Raw genomic sequence first — 22,642 nt, forward strand, 5'->3', positions numbered from 1 at the left:
ATAACCTATTTTAGGGAGAATTGAACTCTTAATGATCTTCAGTTATTCTAAAAAATAGAGCACACTTTTCCCTTTCTTCAAGGTTTCTTTGATCTCACAGTAGTATTCTAAGTTTTCTTCATATGGATCAGTTTCTATAGAGATTTTTGGAAAAGTAAGGACCTTTAAAAAAATAATGCCTAGTCCCCACCCCACACTAATGAAATTAAAACCTCTTAGAAATCCTAGAATTCTGGGAATGGCACCCCGGGCACTGTTCTTTCTTATTGCTCCCTTAAGCTCTCTAGCTAATGATCCTGACGTGTAGGCAGAGATGAGTTTATTCCTAGTTGTTTTATCATTTGTTGGTGGTGTGCTATTTTAAGTGATCTTTCTTCCATTGTATCTTCTAACTGCTTGTTTATATATGCAGATTCTTTTTCTGTATATTAATTTTGCATCAATAATATAATATTTTTTGGTACCAATAGTTTTTCAATTGGTATCTTATATTGTTCAGGTAAAAAGCTGATCTGCAAATAATAATTTTACCTAACTTCCTCTTCAAACTGTCTTTGAAGTTTTCTTCATGGGCCACTTCATCTCCTTTTTTTACTCTTCAGTGAATTTGTATGAGCTTATCTTTGCAGTTACGTATGAATTTCTGAGAAATAAATTTCGCTTCAGATACATTCTGAAGTTTATAAAGCCCTCAAGGAAAAGATCTCAATGTTAGACTATTACAATTAAAATGAAAATACACAAATCTACCTCCCATCTCCTAGTTAAACCTAAAGAACATGAAATAGCTAGTGTGTGGGTGTATATGCTAATTACAGGGGGAAAATAAAGCAATAATAATAGAAATGTGGTTCTGAAAACATAGGCATGTGAAGATAATACAATCCATCTCATTCTACCCAAACCCTTCAAGATGCATTTGTTGCTAGAACTTAGCAATCATCCACAATGTTTTAAGCATATTGGATATAGGATCATACTTAGGTACAACTGAGTTTTTAGGACAAAATCTAACTCTAACTGGTATCTAACAACCATTAAAACAGAAAAAGAAGAAAAACTTGGAAAGCTAAGAAATGAATGCCAGGATCTGAGAGAAACTGACACGAATTATAAACTAAATTGAGGACAGTCTTTGGGATTCATTTTTACTGCCTCCGCGGCTCCATCCTGTTCCAGTCTACCGTAATCTCCTGTTTGGAATTCTGCAGTAGCCCCTTAAGAGGTCTCCCTGAGCCTGCCCTGGGGCTTCTTCAGTCTTTTCTCAACACAGCAGCCAGAGTGATCCTGTTAAAGATATATTGCATCCCTTCACCGGACACTCAAAACCTTCCACTGGTTTCCCGTCTTACTCTGTAAAAGCCAAAATCATCACAAAGGCCTACAGGAAGCTGGACTGTCTGGCTGAATGTTCCCTCACAGACCACCTCTCCTCCCACACTCCCACTTTGTTCACTCTCTTCCGGCCACACTGGCGTCCCTGTTGTTTCCTAGCACCCCAGGCATGGACCACCTCAAGACCTTTGTGCTTGTCAATGCTTTCTGCTGGGAATTCAGTTCTTTCCTCAGATTGCCACGTGGGTCACTCTGCTGCCCCCTTCAAATGACTGCTGTAGTGTTACCTTTCTCACAAGGACTTGCCTGCTTTATTTTTCTCCATGGTAATCATTACCATCCAATGCAGGGTATATTTCACCTATTTAATTTGTTTATGCTGTACCCCATCCCTCCTACCCCACTAGGATGAAAGCTCTCTGTACAGGCATGGCTTTTTGTCCTTTTAGTTTCCTAAAGTATCCCAAGTGCCTGACACACGGAAGATTATTAATACTTGTTGAATTAATTGGCTGGAAATTAGAGTCTTTCAGATAACACACTGGATTAGAAAACCAACACATTAGGCTCTCAATAAGTAGAGCCTTCTAAAAACAGTAAGTTCTAGCAAAAGCCCGCACAGGAGAGTTGACGAGGGGACTCTATTCTTCTTCATCTTTTTCTATGAAAAAGGCCAGATACTGAATATTTTAGGCTTTGTGAACCATATGGTCTCTTTCACAACTACTCAGTACTACCCGAGGAGCGTGAAAATAGCAATAGACAATATGTAAACAGATGAGCATGGCTTCTTTTCAATGAAACCTTGTTGACAAAAACACGGGATTTGACCTGTTGTGGACCACAGTTTGCTAACCCCTAGTCTAGAACAGTGGTTCACAACTTTGCTGCAAACTGGAATTACCTGAGGCTGTTTATAAACTATTAATGCCTGGCTCCAACTTCTAAGCTCTGAGATTTTTAAAAGCTTCCCAGATGCCTCTAATGTGTAGCGAAATCTGGGAACCAAGGTTCTGGAACCTTATTATTCAAACTCTGGTCCTTGGACCAGAAACATCCACATCACCTGGGAGGCTTATATGTTTTTATTTCTCTCTGTTAAAAATAAAATAAAATAAAATAAAATAAAAGGGTAGATTTTGTATTTATCCTTCTACTTTTTGTGGTTTTCCATCTCATTAAACCTAGGGCATCCTAATAAAAACTACTAGAATTGATGGAATTTGTTAAATAGCTACATATACAAAAATAAATATAAATCTATAAGAATAATCACTAGGTAAAAATGGAAATTAGGAAAAATATCTCACATTATGACAAAGTATAAAATAAATTTTAACAAGAGGCACTACCTGGATGAAAAAATTATAAGGTTCTACTGAAGTATACAAACAAGATACGAACATGAAATGACAGCAAGTTCTTGGATGGGAGGATCTGATGTTAAAATATCACTTCTCCAGAATTAATGTATAAATTTTGTACAATTCTGATTTTAATCTGAATAGGGTTTGGGAATTTTTTTTTTCTTAATTGGACTAAACAATCTTAAAGTTTTCATGGAAGAAAAGTCTCAAATATCTAATGAAATTATGGAAAAAGAAAGTTAAGATGAGACTATTCTTACTGGCTATTAAATCATACTATAAATCACTGAATCAAACTAAGAACTTGGCAATGAGGGGCCATGAAAAAGATATGTCTCAACACAAACTAGGTGGAAGAAAATCAGTGGGAAGACAGGAAAGATCTAGACCTGTGCTAGAACTCTTCCCTTGTACACTGATCATATATTAGGGATGTGTGTGTGTGTTGTTTATAATTATAAAGTTCTCAGGTAAGATTTTTAGCCCTTTAAAACACAATTTAAAGTTATGAAGCAGAGGGGTGCCTGGGAGGCTCAGATGGCGTCTGCCTTCGGCTCAGGTCATGATCCCTGGGTCCTAGGATCAAGGCCCATGTCCAGCTCCCAGCTCAGCAGGGAGTCTGTTTCTCCCTCTCCCTCTGCTGCTCCCCCTGCTTGTGCTCTCTCCACCTCTCTCTCTCCCAAATGAATAAATAAAATCTTTTTAAAAAATAAAGTTATAAAGCAGAATCTTAATTCTTAGGTTAAAAAATTACAGTTCTATGCTATTTTTAAAATAAAGAAAATAAGAAAACTCAGAACATGTGACACACAACCAGAACTACACTCAGAATATTTTTAGCCTTAATTTTTTTATTATTAAGAGCAAATAAACTGTTCAAGAAGTTTAGACAACAAAATAAGCATCAATTTTATAATATTTATAGCAAAGGATTGGTATCCTTAAATAATGTTCTGAGAGTTGTGCTTTCACATAGGATAGGGAAGGTTGCAAGGGAATATTCCTCCCATGTTAACAAAAATCAAGAAAAAAAAAAAGCTAGATAATCTAAGCTTTTTTTGAGCCCATCAGGTGCCTGAGGCTGCAAGGCAACAGGTAAACTGAATTCAAAAGGGTAGCAAGCTCCTCTGAGAAGGGGTGGGACACTCAATCTGGGTCACCTTTGGCAGAATGTAAGGGGGGTGGGGAACTAGCAGCCAAAAGAATGGGTAACCAAACAACTGATAACTTTAACAAACCCTTAAAATTTTAGTCCAATGTGTGTGATAATAACAATAGAAACTCTGGGAGCCCCCCACACAAGGGAAACCACCATGAACTTTTTTCATGGACCTGAAGCAGCACTCATGAGAAAGATTGGGGGCAGGGCTAGAGATCGAAAGGAGCCCCTTCAGTAGGCCAGGTGGATATGGGCCAGGGAGTGGCTACCTCTGGAGGACGAGCACAGAACCCAAAACCTTATGTTTTAAAAACATATGCCAAGCTTAACATCACCAGTATTGAGACAGACTAGCACTGTATGTCCCTGAAATGATGCACTGAGAACACAGTATTACCCATGTAGTATTTCAGCCCCAAAACTTTAATCCAAATTTAATTATGTGGAAACAAATAAAACTTTAGAGACATTCTACCAAACATGCGTCATGGACCCTTCAGACCTGTCAGAGTCATGAAAGGAAAAAGAAAGACTGGGAAATCATTCTAGATTAAAGGTCACTAGAGAAATAATGCAATTAAATATAACCCATGCAGTGGATCCAACTAAACACATCCTTGTGAAATTTGTCACGGACAAGAGAAGAATCAAGTTCTAGAATGAACAAAACAATGATCACATTTACACAAATCAGGAACCAGAGCGCCTTTAGGCTTCTAAACACAAACACTTAGAACCCAGAAAGGAATGGAGCAATGCCATCAAAATTCGGAAGGAAAGCATTTCCAGCGTAGAATTTTAACTCCAGCCAAGTCATCAGTTAAGAATGATGGTAAAATAAAGAAATGTTCAGACATGCAAGATCACCAAAATTTATCCTTTCTCTAGAAGTCACTGAAGGATGCATTCTACCCAAGCAGGGAAATAAACCAAGAACACACACACACACACACACACACACACACACACACGAAATTAGAAAGCAGGAAACCCAGCATGAGATAATAAAAGGAGTCTCTAGGATAATGGTAAAGGGAGATGCCTGGGTAACAGCTGTCCTGGAGGGCAACGTGACTCAAAAAATAGGTGCAACAAGACTCCCACAGCTATGTCCTCAGCCTCTGCACAATCTTTTTAACCTTACAACATGTTGGATGATGTGTTTTACCAAAAGGGAAAGAAACCAAGAAAAAGGACCAGAGATCCAAGAAACAAGAATTCCAACCCAAAAGAAAGGCAGTTTCAGTGATGACAACAAATAGAGATTCTAGAATGATAGTTGTATAGTAGGCCTAGAGAGAAACCAGCCCACACAGGAAGGAAATGGAGGTCTCTGGTAAGAACGTTTCCAAGAAAAATAAACTGGAATTGCTACATTTTGTTACAAAACTGAACTGAGGGACTACTTAGAGGTATAGGAAGAATTAGCTATGTAACAATGAAATTTAAGGCAATTATTAACTTCAAGAAAAAGAAAATGATATTCATAATATCTATAACATTCACCTGGGAATATTTTCATTTCACAATAATGTAAACACTAAATATAGATCTAACCCAAAATTACAGTATTACTGTATTAAGTATGGGAAAGGAGAAATTATCTAATGAGAAGCTAATAGATAGCACATTACACATTTGCTATTTAGAATTCTGGAATTAAGTAAATGCCAGAAGAAACAGTAAATCGGTTCTAAATTAGTTCCGTCTAGAAGAGGGGAAGGAGGCGGGAGAGTGTGTGGACAGGAAACGATGTTGTCAGCCCTCTAGGTCTATCCAACTTTCCAAGCTCTGTGTATGTGTTATTTTGAGAAAAATTATTTTTTTAAATCAATGATTTATCAGGTCTTGGTAAAGTTAAGTTCTGCGAAATGTAATTTCACTGGTAGAGTCTTGTTATATGAGAGCATTTCAACAAATTTGAGACAAATTATAGAATTATCTTGAGAAATATTAAACTGATATTGGCTAGAGAAATCACTGAATTATGGGTACTGCTCAGAGAGAGCTCCCTGAAAGGAGTGGATCATAAGCTGGGATGATGTATGTTACAAAGAAAAAGGCCTCGGCAAAAGCCTCCGAGGGGAGAATGTAAAAATTAAACCAAGAGTTTGATTTCCCAAGGCTATCGCTCTACCTCTTTTTCAAGTGTTCCACCAAGAATGGCTCTAACCCCCTTCTCCCCAGAGCTTCCCTGGGCTCCTCCGGATGATACTGGCACAGGTATGAAAGGCATTTTTTTTCTTAGGTTGATGGATTTATCGTCAAAGCAGGAACATTTGCTCAAAGTTCTCTGAAATGCATCATATATCCATTAGTTCAGCAATTCAAAACATATTTCCTGATATTGCACCTGTGTCAGGCCCAGTGCTAGGCACTGGGGAGAGGATAATAAAAATGACAAAGGTCAGGCACCTGGGTGGCTCAGTCGTTAAGCGTCTGCGTTCCGCTCAGGTCATGATCCCAGGGTCCTGGAATCGAGCCCCGCATCGGGCTCCCTGCTCAGCGGGAAGCCTGCTTCTCCCTCTCCCGCTCCCGCTCCCCCTGCTTGTGTTCCTTCTCCCGCTGTGTCTCTGTCAAATAAATAAATAAAATCTTAAAAGAAAAAAAATGGCAAAGGTCTCTGGCCGAAGGACAACACTTTGGGAATTAGGATTCCTCCAGGCAACTAAGAGGACTGTCTTCTGCATCCACCAAACCCTCCTCTCTGGAGCATCTTAAAGTGCCAAATGTGTCGTCAGCCTGGGACAGTGAATCCCAGCAGATGCCCAGACCAGGAAGCGCAGGAAATCTACTTGCACAGTGATCATGTGGAGGGTGCATAAAAGACAAACTGAAGCTTTCAACAGGAAAACTAAGATTTGTTTGTGGGCAGATAAGGCTAAACTAAAAGACATAGCATTGAATCTAAACCATCTCCTGTGACTTGGATTTCTTTTTTAAAAATTGGCCGTCTTATCATTTTCTTAGTCACCTTTTCTCTAGGCTTATTGGGGGCGTAGTCCCTCCCAGCAACCTCCATCTGCTTGGAAAACAGAATCAAGAGAATGAGCCATGATGACACATCCGTCACTGGATGAAAATATTAAGGGAAAAATCAACAAATGTACTACCATTTGCATAAAACCTATTAATTCTCTCTTCAGACTAATGCAGTGAATTTTGCATCACCGAGAGAGCAGCTGCGATCCACTGCTTCTAGTAATGAGGAGTATTTGAAACATCTGCAAATCACTGCTCCTCCTAAATGCCAAGCAGTATCATTACTTTAGTTCTCTGCAAGTAAATACTCTGATTGTTGGCCAGAGGAAGGCATATCTTTATCAAAGATTCATCTACTGGGCTCCTCTTTGCCCCAAACGCTGTTGGGTTTCTAGTGTTTCCTGTTTTTCTCATGCTAGTACACGCAGATCCATGGCATTTCCCATTTCCGAGTTTTTTAAATCAAAATTAGTGTCTGTTCTATTCCCCCCCCCCCCGCCCGCCTCCGGCAATCCGTAACCATTTTGAGACGTACAATCTCGGTCAGGACCTTCCCCTCTGGTATGTTGGTCCCAGCTAACAGGAGCTTTTTGCAAAGGCCAGGCAAAGCGAGCTTCGGCCCTGCTGTGCTCTACGTGTAAATAGCGAACCGAGAGGCACCCAGAGCTGTGCGGTCCGCTGCTACCGCGAGCGCACCGTGGGAGCTGCGGCAGATTGGAGGGGCAACCAGCGGGATTGGGAGGAGAGACACGGAGAAGGTGGAGAATAAGAATCATGTGTGTTCCTCGAGTGTACAACCCACATTTGAGTGACAAATGACGAGGACAACCTATAAAAACAACTAGGCGCAAGTCTACCCGAATCCATTTCCCTCCGTGTGTGTGTGTGCGTTTTCAACTAACTTTGGGAACTCGTAGACGCGGCGTCGTGCCCCTGGCAGCCTCGCCTCCACTTGGGTTTCCCGCGCCCTACCGGCCCGCTTCCGTACCTCCTTTTCCCCAGGCTAAGGATGGAGGATCCTTTCAACCCCTCAACTTTCTCGCCGGCATCCAACGTCTCCGTACCTGTCTCTCCTGGCTGGGGTCTCAACTTCACTTCCGGACAGGGGACCCCAGCCCCCGGGCCGCCGCCGCCGCCGCCGCCTCCCGGACCACCCAGCCGCGGCATCCGCCTGGTCTTCCTGGGGGTCATCCTGGTGGTGGCGGTGGCCGGCAACGCCACGGTGCTGTGCCGCCTGTGCGGGGGTGGCGGGCCCTGGGCGGGTCCCAAGCGTCGCAAGATGGACTTCCTGCTGGTGCAGCTGGCCCTGGCTGACCTGTACGCGTGCGGAGGCACCGCGCTGTCGCAGCTGGCCTGGGAGCTTCTGGGCGAGCCGCGCCGGGCAGCGGGAGACCTGTCGTGCCGCTTCGTGCAGCTGCTGCAGGCGTCTGGCCGCGGCGCTTCTGCCCACCTCGTGGTGCTCATTGCCCTCGAACGCCAGCGCGCAGTGCGCCGCCCGCAGGGCCCGCCGCTGCCCGCGCGCGCCCTCGCCGTGCTGGGCTGGCTGCTGGCACTGCTGCTGGCGCTGCCCCCCGCCTTCGTGGTGCGCGGGGGCGCCCCCTCGCCGTCTCCTGCCGCGCCCTTGGCAGCCAGCACCTGGGCGGGGGAGCGTCGCTGCCGCGACATCTTCGCGCCCCTGCCGCGCTGGCACCTGCAGGTCTACGCGCTTTATGAAGCCGTCGCGGGCTTCGTGGCGCCGGTCGCGGTCACGGGCGTAGCATGCAGCTGCCTGCTCTGCGCCTGGTGGCAGCGCCTGCCCCAGGCCCCACGGCCTTCAGCGCCCTGGTCGGCGACTCCTGGCCGAGCCCCTGCGCCCTGCGCGCTGCCCCGCGCGAAGGTTCAGAGTCTGAAGATGAGCCTGGCGCTGGCGCTGCTGTTCGTGAGCTGCGAGCTTCCCTACTTCGTCGTCCGGCTGGCGGCCGCATGGTCGTCCGGACAGGTGGGAGACTGGGAGACCGAGAACCTGATGGCGGCGCTGCACCTCGTGGGGGTGGCCAAAAGCGCTCTCAACCCCTTCGTCTACCTCTTTTTCCAGGCGGGCGGCCGCCAGCTCCTGCGGCGGCTGCGAAGGTGCCTGGGCGCAGCCTGCTGCTCGTGGGAGGGAAGAGCGGAGGACGATGAGGGGGCCGGGGACCACCAAGCGCTTCACCGCCACCGCTGGCCCCACCCCCATTACCACCACGCTAGACGCGAGCAGCCGGTGGAGGGAGGCTTGCGCCCACCCCCGCCGCGCCCCCGGCCGCTGCCCTGCTCCTGCGAAAGCGCGTTCTAGTCGCTCGATGGCCAGACGGGTCATCTGTCGCCGCCACCCAGCCTCCACGGAACACGTGGCTGGCCTAGGTCTATCTAGATCATACCGGGCAGGAGAGTCCCAGACATTGACCCTGAAGCTGTCCCCAGCCTACACTCAATTTCTTTCTAATGTTTACATTTCCCTACACTTTTCCAGTTTCTTCTCTCCCCTTTGGTTCTTCTCACATTTCCCAGTTCGGAGACGAGAGTTTGAGCGGCTGGGAAGTTGTAAAAAACAGTCAAAGACACAGTTATTTTTTGCAGTTCTCTTTGACGCTCCCATAGTGTTCTGGATAAGATCTTTTGGTTTAGCTGAATTGTCAAGCTTTCATTATTTGCTGTGTTATCATCCGTTTTTTACTTATTTTGAATCGTGTTTAGATCAAGTGTACCTTTGAGACCAGAGAATTTGCCTTTCTTTCCAGGAGGAAAATTCCCACAGTGCTCTCCCTGAGGGGCCTGGAAATTGTACCAGTGATACTGTCAGAAATGTAACCATGCTGTCACTGCAGAGCCACAAAGCATTTGTAAAATAAAAACATTACCCACAGAGCAATTAGTACTTTTTTCCCATGGTAATGTGTTTTCTCAGAAGAAAATCAGTGTGGCCTTTATTTCCAGTCTTCACTTCAGTAGAAGCCAGGGTTGTAGGAGGGACACATAAAATAAGCTTCCCTTAGTCCCTTTCAAATACGCCCAGTTTCTGTAGGAAACTGTGCCTGTGCCCAAACTAGCCTCTACAGCTAAGGTGCTGTGCTCAGGTGGAGGCTCTCAGCGCAGAGTCCCCAGCAAACTGGAGAAGGAAAACACCAAGTTGGTGTGTATGCACCGGGCTCACTGTCCCAGAAATCTCATGGAGATTTGCAGCTGGGAAGAGAGCTGCACCCTCCCAATATTGCAGGTCTATATAAAACTCCCTTTTTAAAAATGAAGGCAATGCCTATTGGCATGGATTGCTAACAAAGTCAAGAAGCAGATTTAATCAGTGACCTCCTCCTCTTAACTGTCCTTGGTTCTAGAAAGTGGCAGCCTTTAGGAACAATATATCCACAGGTTTACCGGTGTCTTTCATCTGAGAATCTGCGAGCTTTCCATGATAGTGCTTCCTGTTCGTGCACAAATGCCAAACTAAGATGGAGAAAGGGGAAATGATCGCTAGAGTTCACTTGTAGACCCAATGGTCTTTGAGGGCTTTCTTTGTTTACTTCACTGATGTATCCCAAACTCTTAAACAATGCTTGACATGTACTAGGCACTCAATACATATTTTTGAATAATTCATCATACGAGTCAGGCAAAGATAGAATGGATACAAGATTTACAAAAATCTCCACTAAGCTTGATTTACCTTTTTCCCAAATTCTGTCAAAAAATGTTATAGTTAAAGGTTTTCCTTCATCTGTTTAATCTTCCCCACCCTGCTTAGGATACCATGGTGTATAATGTACCAAGAATAAGTCAGCCAAAGACAGAACACAGTTGTCTTCATGACATTATTTTTACTCATTAGCATTTGATACTCATTAGCATTTTTATTCATTAATAAACATTAATTCCTTATTGTGTACCAAGCAATGTGTTAGGCATTGGACATACTAACATGAATAACACACATCTTTCCCTCAAAGACCTTATAATCATATGTAGGAGACAGTCTGACAATTACTGCACAGTAGCACATATGCTTTAAATAAGAGTTCCAGTCAGGATGTTGGGTTACTGAAAAAAAAAATCTGACAACCTCAGGAGACTGAAGCAGTCATTCCAATGATGGTATGAAGGACCGACTAATGGGAAGGGGGGAATGGGGTAAAGGCTGGGATCAAGGCAGAAGCACAGAGAGACTCAAAATATGACCTGTTGTGTCACTTTGAATGTTCCCAACTGAGAATTTAAGACAACTGAGTTGCTGTTTCTGTTATCTGCAACTGAGAGCACCCTAACAGAAAAATGAGTTCAGCTGGTTTAAATTTATTTTCTCACATAACAAAAAGTCCAGTGGTAGAGCTCCTCCAGAGTTGGTTACTTGAGTAGCTTCATAACTTCATCAAAGACCTAGCTTCTTTTCATCTATTGCCATCCTGAACTGGTGGACTTGACATTAAGGTCCGTACCCCTTGAGGTCACAAAATGGCTGCTACGGTTCCAGGCATCACATTCATATATGACAATGTCCAGAAAAGGAAGAATTTTTACTCTATAGGAATGAAGAAACATTTCTTAGAAGTTCCAAGCAGATGTTCCTGCATGGCTCATTGGCCAGAACTATATCATATATCCATATGTAGACCATTGCAAGGGAAATGGGGCCACCATGATGGCTTAGACATGGAGCTGAAGATAGGAGTTGCACAGCAAAGCGGTGAAAAAAAACGAGACTTCCCTTTTTTCTTTTAAGAAAAGGGGAAATGCTTATGGGAGGGCAAGACTGAACTTTCATACAACTGCCAAATTGTTAGGTTGATTTTTATATAATCTATTAGAGATTTTCATCGGTGCCATCCAGAAATTATAAGAAATCTCCATCTGGGCCAAAAATACAGAATACATATTCATGTAGTTAATCTGAAATTAAACTGTATTTTCCCAAGATTTTGTGGAAGAGTTGGTTGAGCCCAATTCATAGTAAAATATTTCCATAGCTAAGGAACTTCCTCTAATCTTAACTAAATCTGACACTTGAAGGTAGATCTAGGTGACTTGGTTCCCATCTTTAGAGGCATTTGTAGGTTAAGAAATTTGAAACATCACCTCAGAATTTGATCCCCGGAACCTACACTGCTATAGACAACTCAAAGATTCAGTTCTGTCCCCATCAAGGAAGCCCCCAAAGGTTATTTTAAATTTAGGCTCTTGCTTGAGTGGGACATACCATTCAAACTTCACAGCAAAGGAATGTGAACAGTTGACCCTGAACTTGATCTCTTTTCTAGGTATCACCTAAATAGAATATGACTAGAGGAGAAACCAGATCACATATTTGGAGTTTGGAAGGAATCAAATAACATATCCTCATCCACTGCACATTTCCCCTTGGAGTTAGATTTTAACTAGGCTGCCGCACACAGGCCTAGACTGTAAGACTCCAGGAGCCACTATTCATAGAGATGGCAATGTAAATGTCACCACCAGAACTTTAAGGCCTAAATACAAAGAATTCTATATTTTTTTTAAAAAAATAACTGGCTGCATGGTAACATACAGCTAAAATAGGTAAACATGACCTATTACATAATTTGAAGCAGAGAGTATGTAGGAAACAGCCAGGAGTGGAACTAAAATCACAATTAGTGACTAGCTATAACTCATTTACTAAAAATAGAATAGTCGAGCTGATATTTGGAAGAGGAGGTAGATTTTTTTTCTAAGCTTCCTAGGAAGCTTCCTGGGAAACACAAAATAAAGTCAAAAAGTGGAGCAGTTTCCTTCCCATTCCTAAAATGTTCTGACTTGATCAAAGAGAGGATATAATGAAAACGAATAGTCTAATTAAATTGAACATATTTTGCTGAGTTGTGAGGCAGTATAATGAAAAGAGCAGTCTTTAGAGCCTACAGACCTGGACTTGAATTTCATCTCTACCCTTAGTAGCTGTGTGACTTTAGGCTGTTTGCTGAATCTTTCTGAGTCTTGGTTTTCTCTTTCTTTCTTTCAAGTCTTGGTTTTCTTATCAGTAAAAATGGGGTTTATATTATCTACTTCATAGAAGTGATGTATGTAAAAATGTAAAATACTTGATGGAGGGGGGAGAATCCTGTCAGTCTGTCTCTTCAGATTCACCCTAGTACTCAATATATGATAGTTATTATTATTTTCTAACACTGAGTGGTGAGGGATAAAATCTAGTTGAGCAATACTACATGAAGGCAAGCAAGGGATCTTGGGGAATCAATCTATGGAAGATTAATGCAACAACGGTGGCACATAATAATAGGGAAGTTCGGCCTTACAGAACGTATACTGTGCACGGTAATTGTTTACTGTCTTCCTGGCATCCATTTCTCCTTTTCTAACAGGATTAAGATTCTTGTATCTAATGCCTCTTATGAGGAGAAAAGTGCTTTGAGGGAAGCTCTAAGACTGGATCTTAATTAGTCTAAGCACATCAAAGTAATTTCACTCCCTTTACCTCCACAGCCTGCTCAGGAATGATGATGTGATCCAGTTAAGACCAGCAAGATGTGTTGCAGGGCTAGGGGAGTTGCTGAGGCTTCTAGGAAGGAAGTCCTTAACTCTTCTTAGAAGAGTCATGAGCCCAATATGCTCTCTCCCTCTCTCTCCCAATGAAGGTAAATGAGGGAGCATGTAGTACTCCTGACTGCTGGCAACCCACCTCTGACCATCGGATGCACCAGCCAGAGATGAAAACACTATGCATATGGCAGAGTGGAGAGATGAACTGAGGTCCTTAATGACCTCCCTGAGCTGTCAGGTCAAACACCAGAGGCATGCTTATTGGACATACATTTTCTTATTGCTTAAGGCAGTTGAGTTGGATTTTCTGTTATTTGTCACAGCAAGCTCTAATTGAAGAAGTTTGGCAAGAAAGAGTCTCATTTTAGCTTACTGCATGTTCTTTATCAAAGAAGTAAGAACATTCCAAGTGTACTTTTATTTAGTCCATCAGCCAGTATGTATTGAAGAACCATATTGGACACTATATTGAGCATAGTGGGGCAAAGGGAAGAAAACCAAAGATGTAACTCTTGTATTTAAAAAATTTGTATTCTATGAAGAACTATGACTTTCATGGTAAGGACTTTGCTGAGAAATCTCAACCTACAATTAATGTTATAGGACATTCTTTGCAAATTCTTACCATTGGTGACATGACTGATTCATTCATTCACTCGGTCATTGGGTATTTATTAAAGATCCATCATGTGCAAAGTACATATGAACTTATATATAGATATAGATATATCACATATCATAGACATACATTCCATTTAAAATTTTGGGTGGGAACTTAGGACCAACTATTAGTGGTTGGCCAAACCTGGAATTGACAACCACAAAACGGGTAGGAGTAATTATATAATAGCTTCCAGTGAATCACTCTTCTTGATATCCACCCTTGTGTAATCTATTCCCACAGAGTCTGGGCTTGGTCATGTCACCTACTTTGGCAGTGGTCATCAGAAGATCGTTCACAAGCAGGGTACTGAAAAGCACATACACATGGGACTTGCCCTCTCAGAAAAGCTGCCCTAACATCACCATGGCATGAAGAAGCCAAGAATGAAAGAGCATATGGAGAGGGAGGCCCAGCTACTCAGCCGTCGCAGCTAAGCCCAGTTCCCAACTGACTCTCCAGCTACATGCAGCCACATGAGTGAGCCCAGGGGAGATGAAGATAGAACTGTTGAGCTAACCCACAGACCTGTGAGAAACAAGAATTCATATTCATTAAGTTTGGGGTTTGGTTTGTTTTGCAGCAATAGATAACTAAATCATGTCAGAGTAGTAAAATGGTGAGTAGTAAAATGGTGTTGGATACATTAAAAATGGAAGTCAAATGACCCAGATATCAGAACATATGGGTTCTAGTCTTCCACCACATGTCAAATTGGGATATTTAACTGCTCACCATGTGATTTGATGAGACTTCACACCAACCTGAAATGCAGAGAACCCCAAAGGGAATATCAAGCTCAAGGGAAAGAGTTAGTCCTTTTTCCATGTGGTGAAATCTGCTCCCAAACCCTGGCAGTTCTGGGTATGGTTTTATTAAGGTACTAATGTGTGCCTTACAAAATACCCATAAGAGAAATAATAAAACCATAATAATGATAGCTAAAATTTATTAATTTTTTTTAGCAGTGGGCAGCAAAGCAAAGTTTATTAAGCAATAGTTTTGAGTAATATTACAAAGCCCCCGAAGAAAGAGGGGACCCAAGAAGGTTGCCCTAAATAATTTCTATGAAACTTGGCACTTTACAAGCATCAATTCAATTAATCCTTACAACAACTTAAAGTGATATATCATAATCCTCTCCATTTTATAGATAAGAAAACTGGGGCTAAGGATAACTTGCCAGCAGTCAAACAGCTAGTAAATGGCAGAGGTAAAGCTGCGAAGGGTTCATCATTGTTGTTGGTGTTGTTTTGTCATTTGAACAGGTAACAGCCAAGAAGTTCATCCAAGACTAAGATACAGGTCTTACTTTATGTAAGATGTATCTGTTAGAGCTGCAGCCTGGACACACAAGTGTGAGGTGGGAGAGAATGTGCTAGATTAAAAAAATGGCTGCCTGAAGAATTAAATGCATTTTAGAAAAACTATACAATTATATCAGAGTTTCATCATTTTAGCTTCCATATTATCCAAGTAAAGAAATGACTTGCTAGGAATGGAGGAGACTGCCAGCTATTCACCAAAATCCATTTTCCCCTTCTTATGTGGCTGCTCAGCCAGGAACTACATTTCCCAGCCTCCTTTGCATCTAGTTAGAGCCATGTGACTATGTTCTCAGCAACAGAATGGGAACAAAAGTGACATGGGTGGCTTCCAGACTTAGGTCTTAAAACATAGGGCTTGGGCTGGGCTCCTCCATGTTGTCTTTCCCCTTCCTGCTGGCTGGAGAATATGATGTGACAATCACACAATCTAACAATGATCAGGTTTAGCCATGCTGATGAGGACAACATCGTAGAGGGTCACAGAGCAACCAGATGAAGGGAATTTGGGTCCTTTCCGGATCTTGTGGGAGAAAGACAGCCTAAAATGGGTAGAAGATTATGTGAGAAAGAAATAAATTTCTTTAGGCCAGTGAATTTTGTGAGTCTCCTTATTACAGCTAGTCTTTATCTCAACTTATATTTTGAGGTTGTATTAGATTAGACTAAAGAATGGCTTTGCTTCTCATTTTTTGTTCCAATGGGCGTCTGTGTTTGCAGGGGAGCTTGGTGTTAATTTGGATGGACCAAGTCTAGAATGTAACTCTTCAGAGGCTTGAGAAAGGACCCTAGGCCCAAAATGTCTGAACCAAATCATGCCTGTGGGATGTCTTTTTTTTTTTTAAGATTTGATTTATTTATTTGAGATACAGACAGAGGTAGCAGCAGAGATAGTCAGAGAGAGCATGAACTTTGAGAAGAGGGAGAAACACACTCCCCACTGAGCAGGGGGCCCTAGGTGGGGCTCGATCCCAGGACCCTGGGATCATGACCTGAGCTGAAGGCAGACGCTTAACCAACTGAGCCACCCAGACACCCTGGGATGTCATTTGCCCCAAAGGATGTCACTTAACCTTAGGAAACACTTTTTGTTTTAAAAAAAAAAAATCAAAAAGTTGAGTATGTTAGAGAAACCCATTGCCCATGGACATCAGTACAAGACCTGGCATCAAAAATGGAGCAGGCTCTGTGGTTGTCCACAATAACATTGACTATTCTCTTGCCTTACTAAAAAAAAATCCTAATTTTGTCCAGAACTAACATGTCCTAGTTATCTATTATTATGCAACAACCTATCCCAAATTTTGTGCTGTAAAATAACCACCATTTAATTACACTTAGGTATTTTGTGGGTCAGGACACGGACAGAGTACAGGAGGGCTGGCTTGTCTCTCTTCCTTGATAACTGAGGCCTTAATGAGGGAAGACTCAAATGACTGAGGTCTACAAGTCCCTGGGAGCTTCTTTACTCATATGTCTGCTGCCTTGGCTGGAATATTCAAAAGCGGGGCTCATCAGGAACTACTGACTACAGTCTCTAAACATGGCCCTCCATGTGGCTTTGACCTTCTTACTGCATGGTAGCCTTAGAGCAGCTGAACTTCTCCTAAGGCAGCTCAAGTTTTCAAGAACAAATGTTCTAGTGAGCAAGGTGGAAGTCACATGGCTTGATAGGGCCTTGTCTCAGAAGTCATACAGATTCCTCTGTACTCTACTGGTTGAAGCAGTCACAAATCTGCCCAGATTTTAAAGGTGTAAACCCTACCTTCTAATGGAAGAAGTGTCAAAGATTTTGGTGTCATATTTCACAACTGCCACTCCACCCATTAAGGAAGATAACCCTCCCCACAGCTCTGGGAGATATCTAAGTCAACCATGGTCATCCCATTCTGCCTGGTTGATTGGTTCCGTACAGTGAAACTAGAGGTAAGAGCTTCTGGCAAAGGTTTCCTCACTTTAAATAGGAGATATCAGTAGAGGTAATAATTTTTCTTCCTCTGCATGGTGTAGTTTATAGATGTGATGTAAAACTCTCTTAGCGATCTTGTAACCCACAGAGGGGAGATAACTTTAACAGAAGGCCAACACCATTACAGCTCAAAGAATGGAAAGGTAAAAATCCTACGTCTTTGATTATGTAGTTGAGCAGCTGAATTAACCAAAGCTGGAGTCATCCAACCTCAGACTGTCTCATGTGAAATAATAAATTTCCTCATTGTTTAATCAGTTTGAGTTGTCTCCTCTAAAGCCATCCAAGTGGATGTAAGGAATGTATTAGTCAAGGTTCTCCAGAGAAACAGAAACAATAGTGTGTGGGTACACATATATTTATTCATTATAAGGAATGGGCTCAGGCAATTATACAGGCTGAGAAATCCCATGTTGTGCTGTCTACAAGCTGGACACCCAGGAGAACTGGTGGTGCAGTTCCAGATGGAGAGCAGGAGACCAATGTCCCAGCACAAACAGTCAAGCAGAGAGAGGAAATTCTCCTTTTCTCCAATCTTGTGTTCTGTTGTTCTTTTGTTCTACTGAAACCCTCAATGGATTAGATGATGCCCAGACATATTGGAGGAGGCAATTTGTTTTATATAGTCAGACAACCAATTCAAATGCCAATCTCATCCAGAAACACCCTCACAGACATACCCCAAAATAATGTTTAACCAAATATCTGGGCATTCCTTGGCCCAGTCAAGCTGATACATAGAACTGACCATCAGGAGATACTATAGGGTTTCCTTATAACTTCATCCCAGATAGGAAGTGTCAATTATGCCTGCAAATTTTTGTTTCTCTCTCTTCCTGAAAGTGCTCTAAGCCATCTATCATTTCACCTAATTCTTTAAGCACGGAAGGATACAGTTGATTGAGAATTTAGCCTGGATCATCCAGAAGGTAACATTAAAACAAAGGATTTGGATAATGCAATGCTAGACATTCAAGAACCACTCTATAAGCTGTGAACTTCATTCCTCTGGCCAGTGAAGTCACACCACTATGTTAAAAGAGTATTAGAACTGCTGCACTGTAGATGAGGTAGCAAACATGTAGCAAACATTTCCTCAGCTAGCTGGATGGAGTTTTTTGAGGGCATCCTGAATTTTTAAAAAAGATATGTATTCTTCACTGAGCATTTATCATTACTGCATATTTTTTCTTAAATGTAGCCACTGAAAGCCTGACCTAAGCCAACATGTTCCAGAGTATACTTTGCGAAGCAACAGATGCTTCCATATTAATATATCATAAAGGAAAAATGTTTAGAATACTAGGTTAAATACATCTCTCTTTTTGGTTTTTTATTATAAAATACATAGAAATGTTAAAGAATAATACAAAAGAACACCCACATATTCACCATTGATATTCAATAGTCATTAACATTTTGCCATCTTTCCTTTTATACATCTATATATATTTTGCTGTTTTTGAATAACTTGGAAATTAGTTGCAAACACGGTATCATTACCCTTCATCTCTGAATACTTGAGCATGCATCTCCTAAGGAATTCTTGCATGACCACAAGAGCATTACCACCCTTAAGGAAGTTAATGATTCCCTAAAATCAGCTAATACTTAGTCCATATTCAAATTTTTCCTTTTGTCCTCAACATAACTTGAATATTTTCCTTTTGAGCCAAAATCTAATTACAGTGTATACTCTGCCTTTGGTTGTTATATCTTTTTAGTTTCTTCTATTCCAAAATAGCCACCCTGACCTTTTAAAAAAAAGGTATTGTGTTTTTTGAAAAGATCATGCCAGTTGTCTTGCAGAATATCCCACATTCTGAATTTTTCTGAGTACTTCCTTATGATAACTTCTATTTGATTCCTCGCTTCCCAACTAGGTTTCTTGAAAGCAGGACCTCTCAGAGCCTTCAATATGCTAAGTGCAAAACAACCCTCCAAGCGAACACGTTTTAGGAACCTCTGCCCTCTTTGAAATAATCCTTTCTTTGGGAACTGTCCCCACTTTCAACACACACACACACACAGGACTTCCAGCAGTCACATATGGACCTTGTAGCCTGACCTCTGGGGCTAGTCCATTAGAACCACCTCCTTGAAGACTAATACAGATTTAAGGGAGAAGAAGACTGGGAAAATCAGGATAAAATACTCAGTTTAGGTGAGTTCAAAAGTGATAACAAAAGTAGGATATTGGTAATGCCTACACTTTGAGGGAATAGGCAGTAGAAATGTGTTGAGTTGGGGCCCTAGAGAAGGCACAACCAAGATGACACACTAAAGTCAAGCCAGCTTGGACAATACCAGAGCAAGCATAGGTCTTGCTTAGATGTTGATGTCATGGAAGGTTTGCTTCTCTCAGGATCGTCCAACTAAAGGAAATTTTGTTTTTGCACAGTGCCTCTTTCGGGAAGATCCAGGGGGAAAAAGTCCAGGCTAGAAAGCAAGGACAAAGTTAAAGGAAGGAAAGAAGGCACTCAGTTTGGCAAACAGTGCATATGGCAGATAAAGAGACCAACCTAAGCAGCAAGTTAACCTGTTAGAAACTCACCCAAGACTTCCTAGAAGGAACAGGGGCATAGCGGAAGGGACTGAAGCATTGAAGATATATTCTACCATATATAGGCAAAGCCCAGAACATTCCAGAGTTGAGGTTAAGGCAATAGTTTTGAAGAATATGTGGCAGAGGTATTTTTGCTCCCTAAGGCCTGAGGAAACCAGATTCAGAAGCATCAATAGCAGTGTCAGAACTATGCCACAAGTTGATACCCCAGGTGGAGTAAAGGTGAGGAATACTGGGGAATCATCCCTGGCAGCATATTGTATGAACCTAATTAATTCTATAACAAGAGGAGAAGTCAGACACTGTGTCAAGACTTAAAATGCTGCTCTCAAGAAATGTGGAGACCCTAACACTAGACAGAGACACCTTTAATGCAGCACATACATGCCAGAAACACTGGGCTCAGCAGAGTGTCAGATAGGACCACACAGTCCTTACCCCTTGGCCTCATGTGAAGGGAACGTCAACTAGACTAACACTCCTGGACTCTCTCCAGTGTTGGGGTGAGAGGGGCCAAATTAAAAACAAAACAAACAACAACAGTCGAAACTAAAACATTCTCCCTAAACCAATGTCTAGGGAGAAAATGAGGTTCAGAGATTAAATCCTCTTGCAGGTTAAAGCCCAAAGATAACAAAATCCAAAGAACTGCAGTTCAAAAATCAAAATTTCCTATCTTGTATGAAAAAATCAAAGACCTCCTTGATTGCCAATTCCACGGAGCCTCTGCTGGAGAGCCCCCTGAAGCATGGGGGATTTGTGGATCCTTCCTTCAGCAGCAGTAGCTGCTCATCATGAACAGATATTCCTTTAGGACCTCTGAGGTTCTATTTGTTCAATTCCCATTTTATGATGACCCTCACTCTTTTTAAGAGTTCAAAGTGTTGGGCGCCTGGGTGGCTCAGTTGGTTGGGCGACTGCCTTCGGCTCGGGTCATGATCCTGGAGTCCCGGGATCGAGTCCCACGTCAGGCTCCCTGCTCAGTGGGGAGGCTGCTTCTCCCTCTGACCCTCTCCCCTCTCATGCTCTCTCTCACTTTCTCTCTCTCTCAAATAAATAAATAAAAAAATCTAAAAAAAAAAAAAAAAAGAGTTCAAAGTGTTAACAGGAAGCAGAACTTTATTGCAGCACTGGTTCCTCACCCACCTACTTAACTTAGGAACCAAACCACCCCCCGCTCCTAGAACAAATGCCAAGCAAAACTGTACTCTGAGAACCCAGTACTTGGTGTCACCAAAGACTCTCTAGAAGAGGCTTAGGATATGAGATAAGAAATGTGCTTGGTCTCGGCTTCCCCAGAGTGGATGCCAGTTGGTGGAGGCAGGTGGTCCAGATCTACAACCTGTGAGGTAAACTCAACTGGGAGAAATCCACTCATAAAAGGTTAATTTGGCATCATGTTTAGCAACTCTGGGCATGAGGAGAAGATCCATTTATGCATTTACCTGAGACAGTCAGTTGAACTTGCCTTCTTACAAGTTTAGAAATTTTCACAGGTGGAGGTCCCTGTCTCTTTCTCTTCTTACAGGTGTCCTTCCTTCTTACAGATCAAAAATCTCTTGTCATTTCCATTCTGAATCCTCCTACTTAATTGAGCAGGGCCTCTATGTCGGGCCATGGAGCTCTCATAGAGCATGTATTTTCAGTCCTGTGCCTCAGTGACTGCCTCCAGTGACTTTGGCTAAGCAATCTGCCTCTAGGTATGCTTTCTCCAGCACCATCTGGACTCAATGAGATGGTGTGGAGTGACTTTGAGCATGTGACATCTATACGAATCCAAGGCTAGTTCTGCCATGCTTCCCTTTCTGGGCCAGAATGCAAATGGAATTTGCAGCAGCCCAGGCAGTGCCGCCTACCCACGCTGTCATGGACAATTTCCAGTTAGATACTCATTAGCGCTCTGTAGTGGGCACAGAGCTAAGCCACCCTGCAGTTTAGATGTAGCTCAGGGTAGATCCAGGTCACAGTGGGCGGGAGGGGGAGGCTCTCTTCAAGAAAAAGGATACAAAATAATAAATTTAAAAAATTAGGTATGAAAGTGAATATTCAGAATGGGCAAATAATTACAAAAAATACAAATATTAAAAACCAAACATAATAACAAATAGTTATTAATTGCTAGACACACCACCATCATACTTTTTACCTACAATTTTTGTCTCCCTATTCTTTACTCGTCCCTTCATATAATAACAGTTTTAAAATATTTTACATAAAGAGAATAGAAAGACAAGTGGATCTTTCCTATAGCACAGTTAATCTTTTTTTTTAGTTGGCAGAGAGCATAAAACAAATGGTGGTCTTAGGATAGGCTTGTGTACTTATAGACATAGGAATTATGATATATTCCATTTCACGTGATTCCCATCAAGAAAGATATATGAATTTATAGTTTTAGGCTATATTACTGAGTGCATCCCATGTGTACTATGGAAACAGAATCCTATGTTTGCAATTTTACCAAAAAGTCTAACGATGTAAGACAAAACTTTCCATAGCATAGTTTCTGGCTCTACCTGTTTAAATCTTATTTCTCCTCCAAGACTTCCATATTCCCTGGGGCAGACACCACAGCCCATACTCACACTTTGATAGAACCCTGGCCTGCATGCTAGCATATAAGGAGAGTCATCACAGTGGGCATGGGGAGGATTTTTGGAGGCTGTTTTTACACTGGGATGGCCAGCAAAAACTTAACTATACACCACAATTGGCCGCAAACCATATAAATATACCCCACCAAACGCAAAATA

General features: G+C 42.2%; 2 protein-coding genes across 4 annotated transcripts in view; one reads left to right on the forward strand and one right to left on the reverse strand.

The window, feature by feature from the left end:
- SKIC3 (SKI3 subunit of superkiller complex) overlaps positions 1 to 22,642 on the reverse strand; it is a 169,659-nt gene that overhangs the window by 140,829 nt on the left and 6,188 nt on the right. The gene's annotated exons all lie outside the window — the stretch shown is intronic.
- GPR150 (G protein-coupled receptor 150) lies at positions 7,470 to 9,724 on the forward strand. 2 transcript variants are annotated; one of them, XM_088023657.1, is made up of 2 exons: positions 7,470 to 8,422; positions 8,492 to 9,724. In XM_088023657.1, the coding sequence occupies exons 1-2, from the start codon at positions 7,853 to 7,855 to the stop codon at positions 9,152 to 9,154; spliced, it is 1,233 nt and encodes a 410-aa protein (XP_087879783.1). In that variant the 5' UTR covers positions 7,470 to 7,852; the 3' UTR covers positions 9,155 to 9,724. The 2 variants fall into 2 exon arrangements, with proteins under 2 accessions (XP_087879783.1, XP_027945102.1); XM_028089301.2 differs by having other exon boundaries at positions 7,470 to 9,724.

This window comes from Eumetopias jubatus, unplaced genomic scaffold (genome assembly GCF_037043125.1).
Source record: "Eumetopias jubatus isolate StellerSeaLion01/CBP00866 unplaced genomic scaffold, mEumJub1_p1.0 scaffold_5, whole genome shotgun sequence".
Classification (NCBI taxonomy): Eukaryota; Metazoa; Chordata; class Mammalia; order Carnivora; family Otariidae; genus Eumetopias; species Eumetopias jubatus.

Excerpts from the sequence above, each read along its gene's own strand:
- GPR150 (XM_028089301.2), top strand. The coding sequence starts at position 7,853 with ATGGAGGATCCTTTCAACCCCTCAACTTTCTCGCCGGCATCCAACGTC.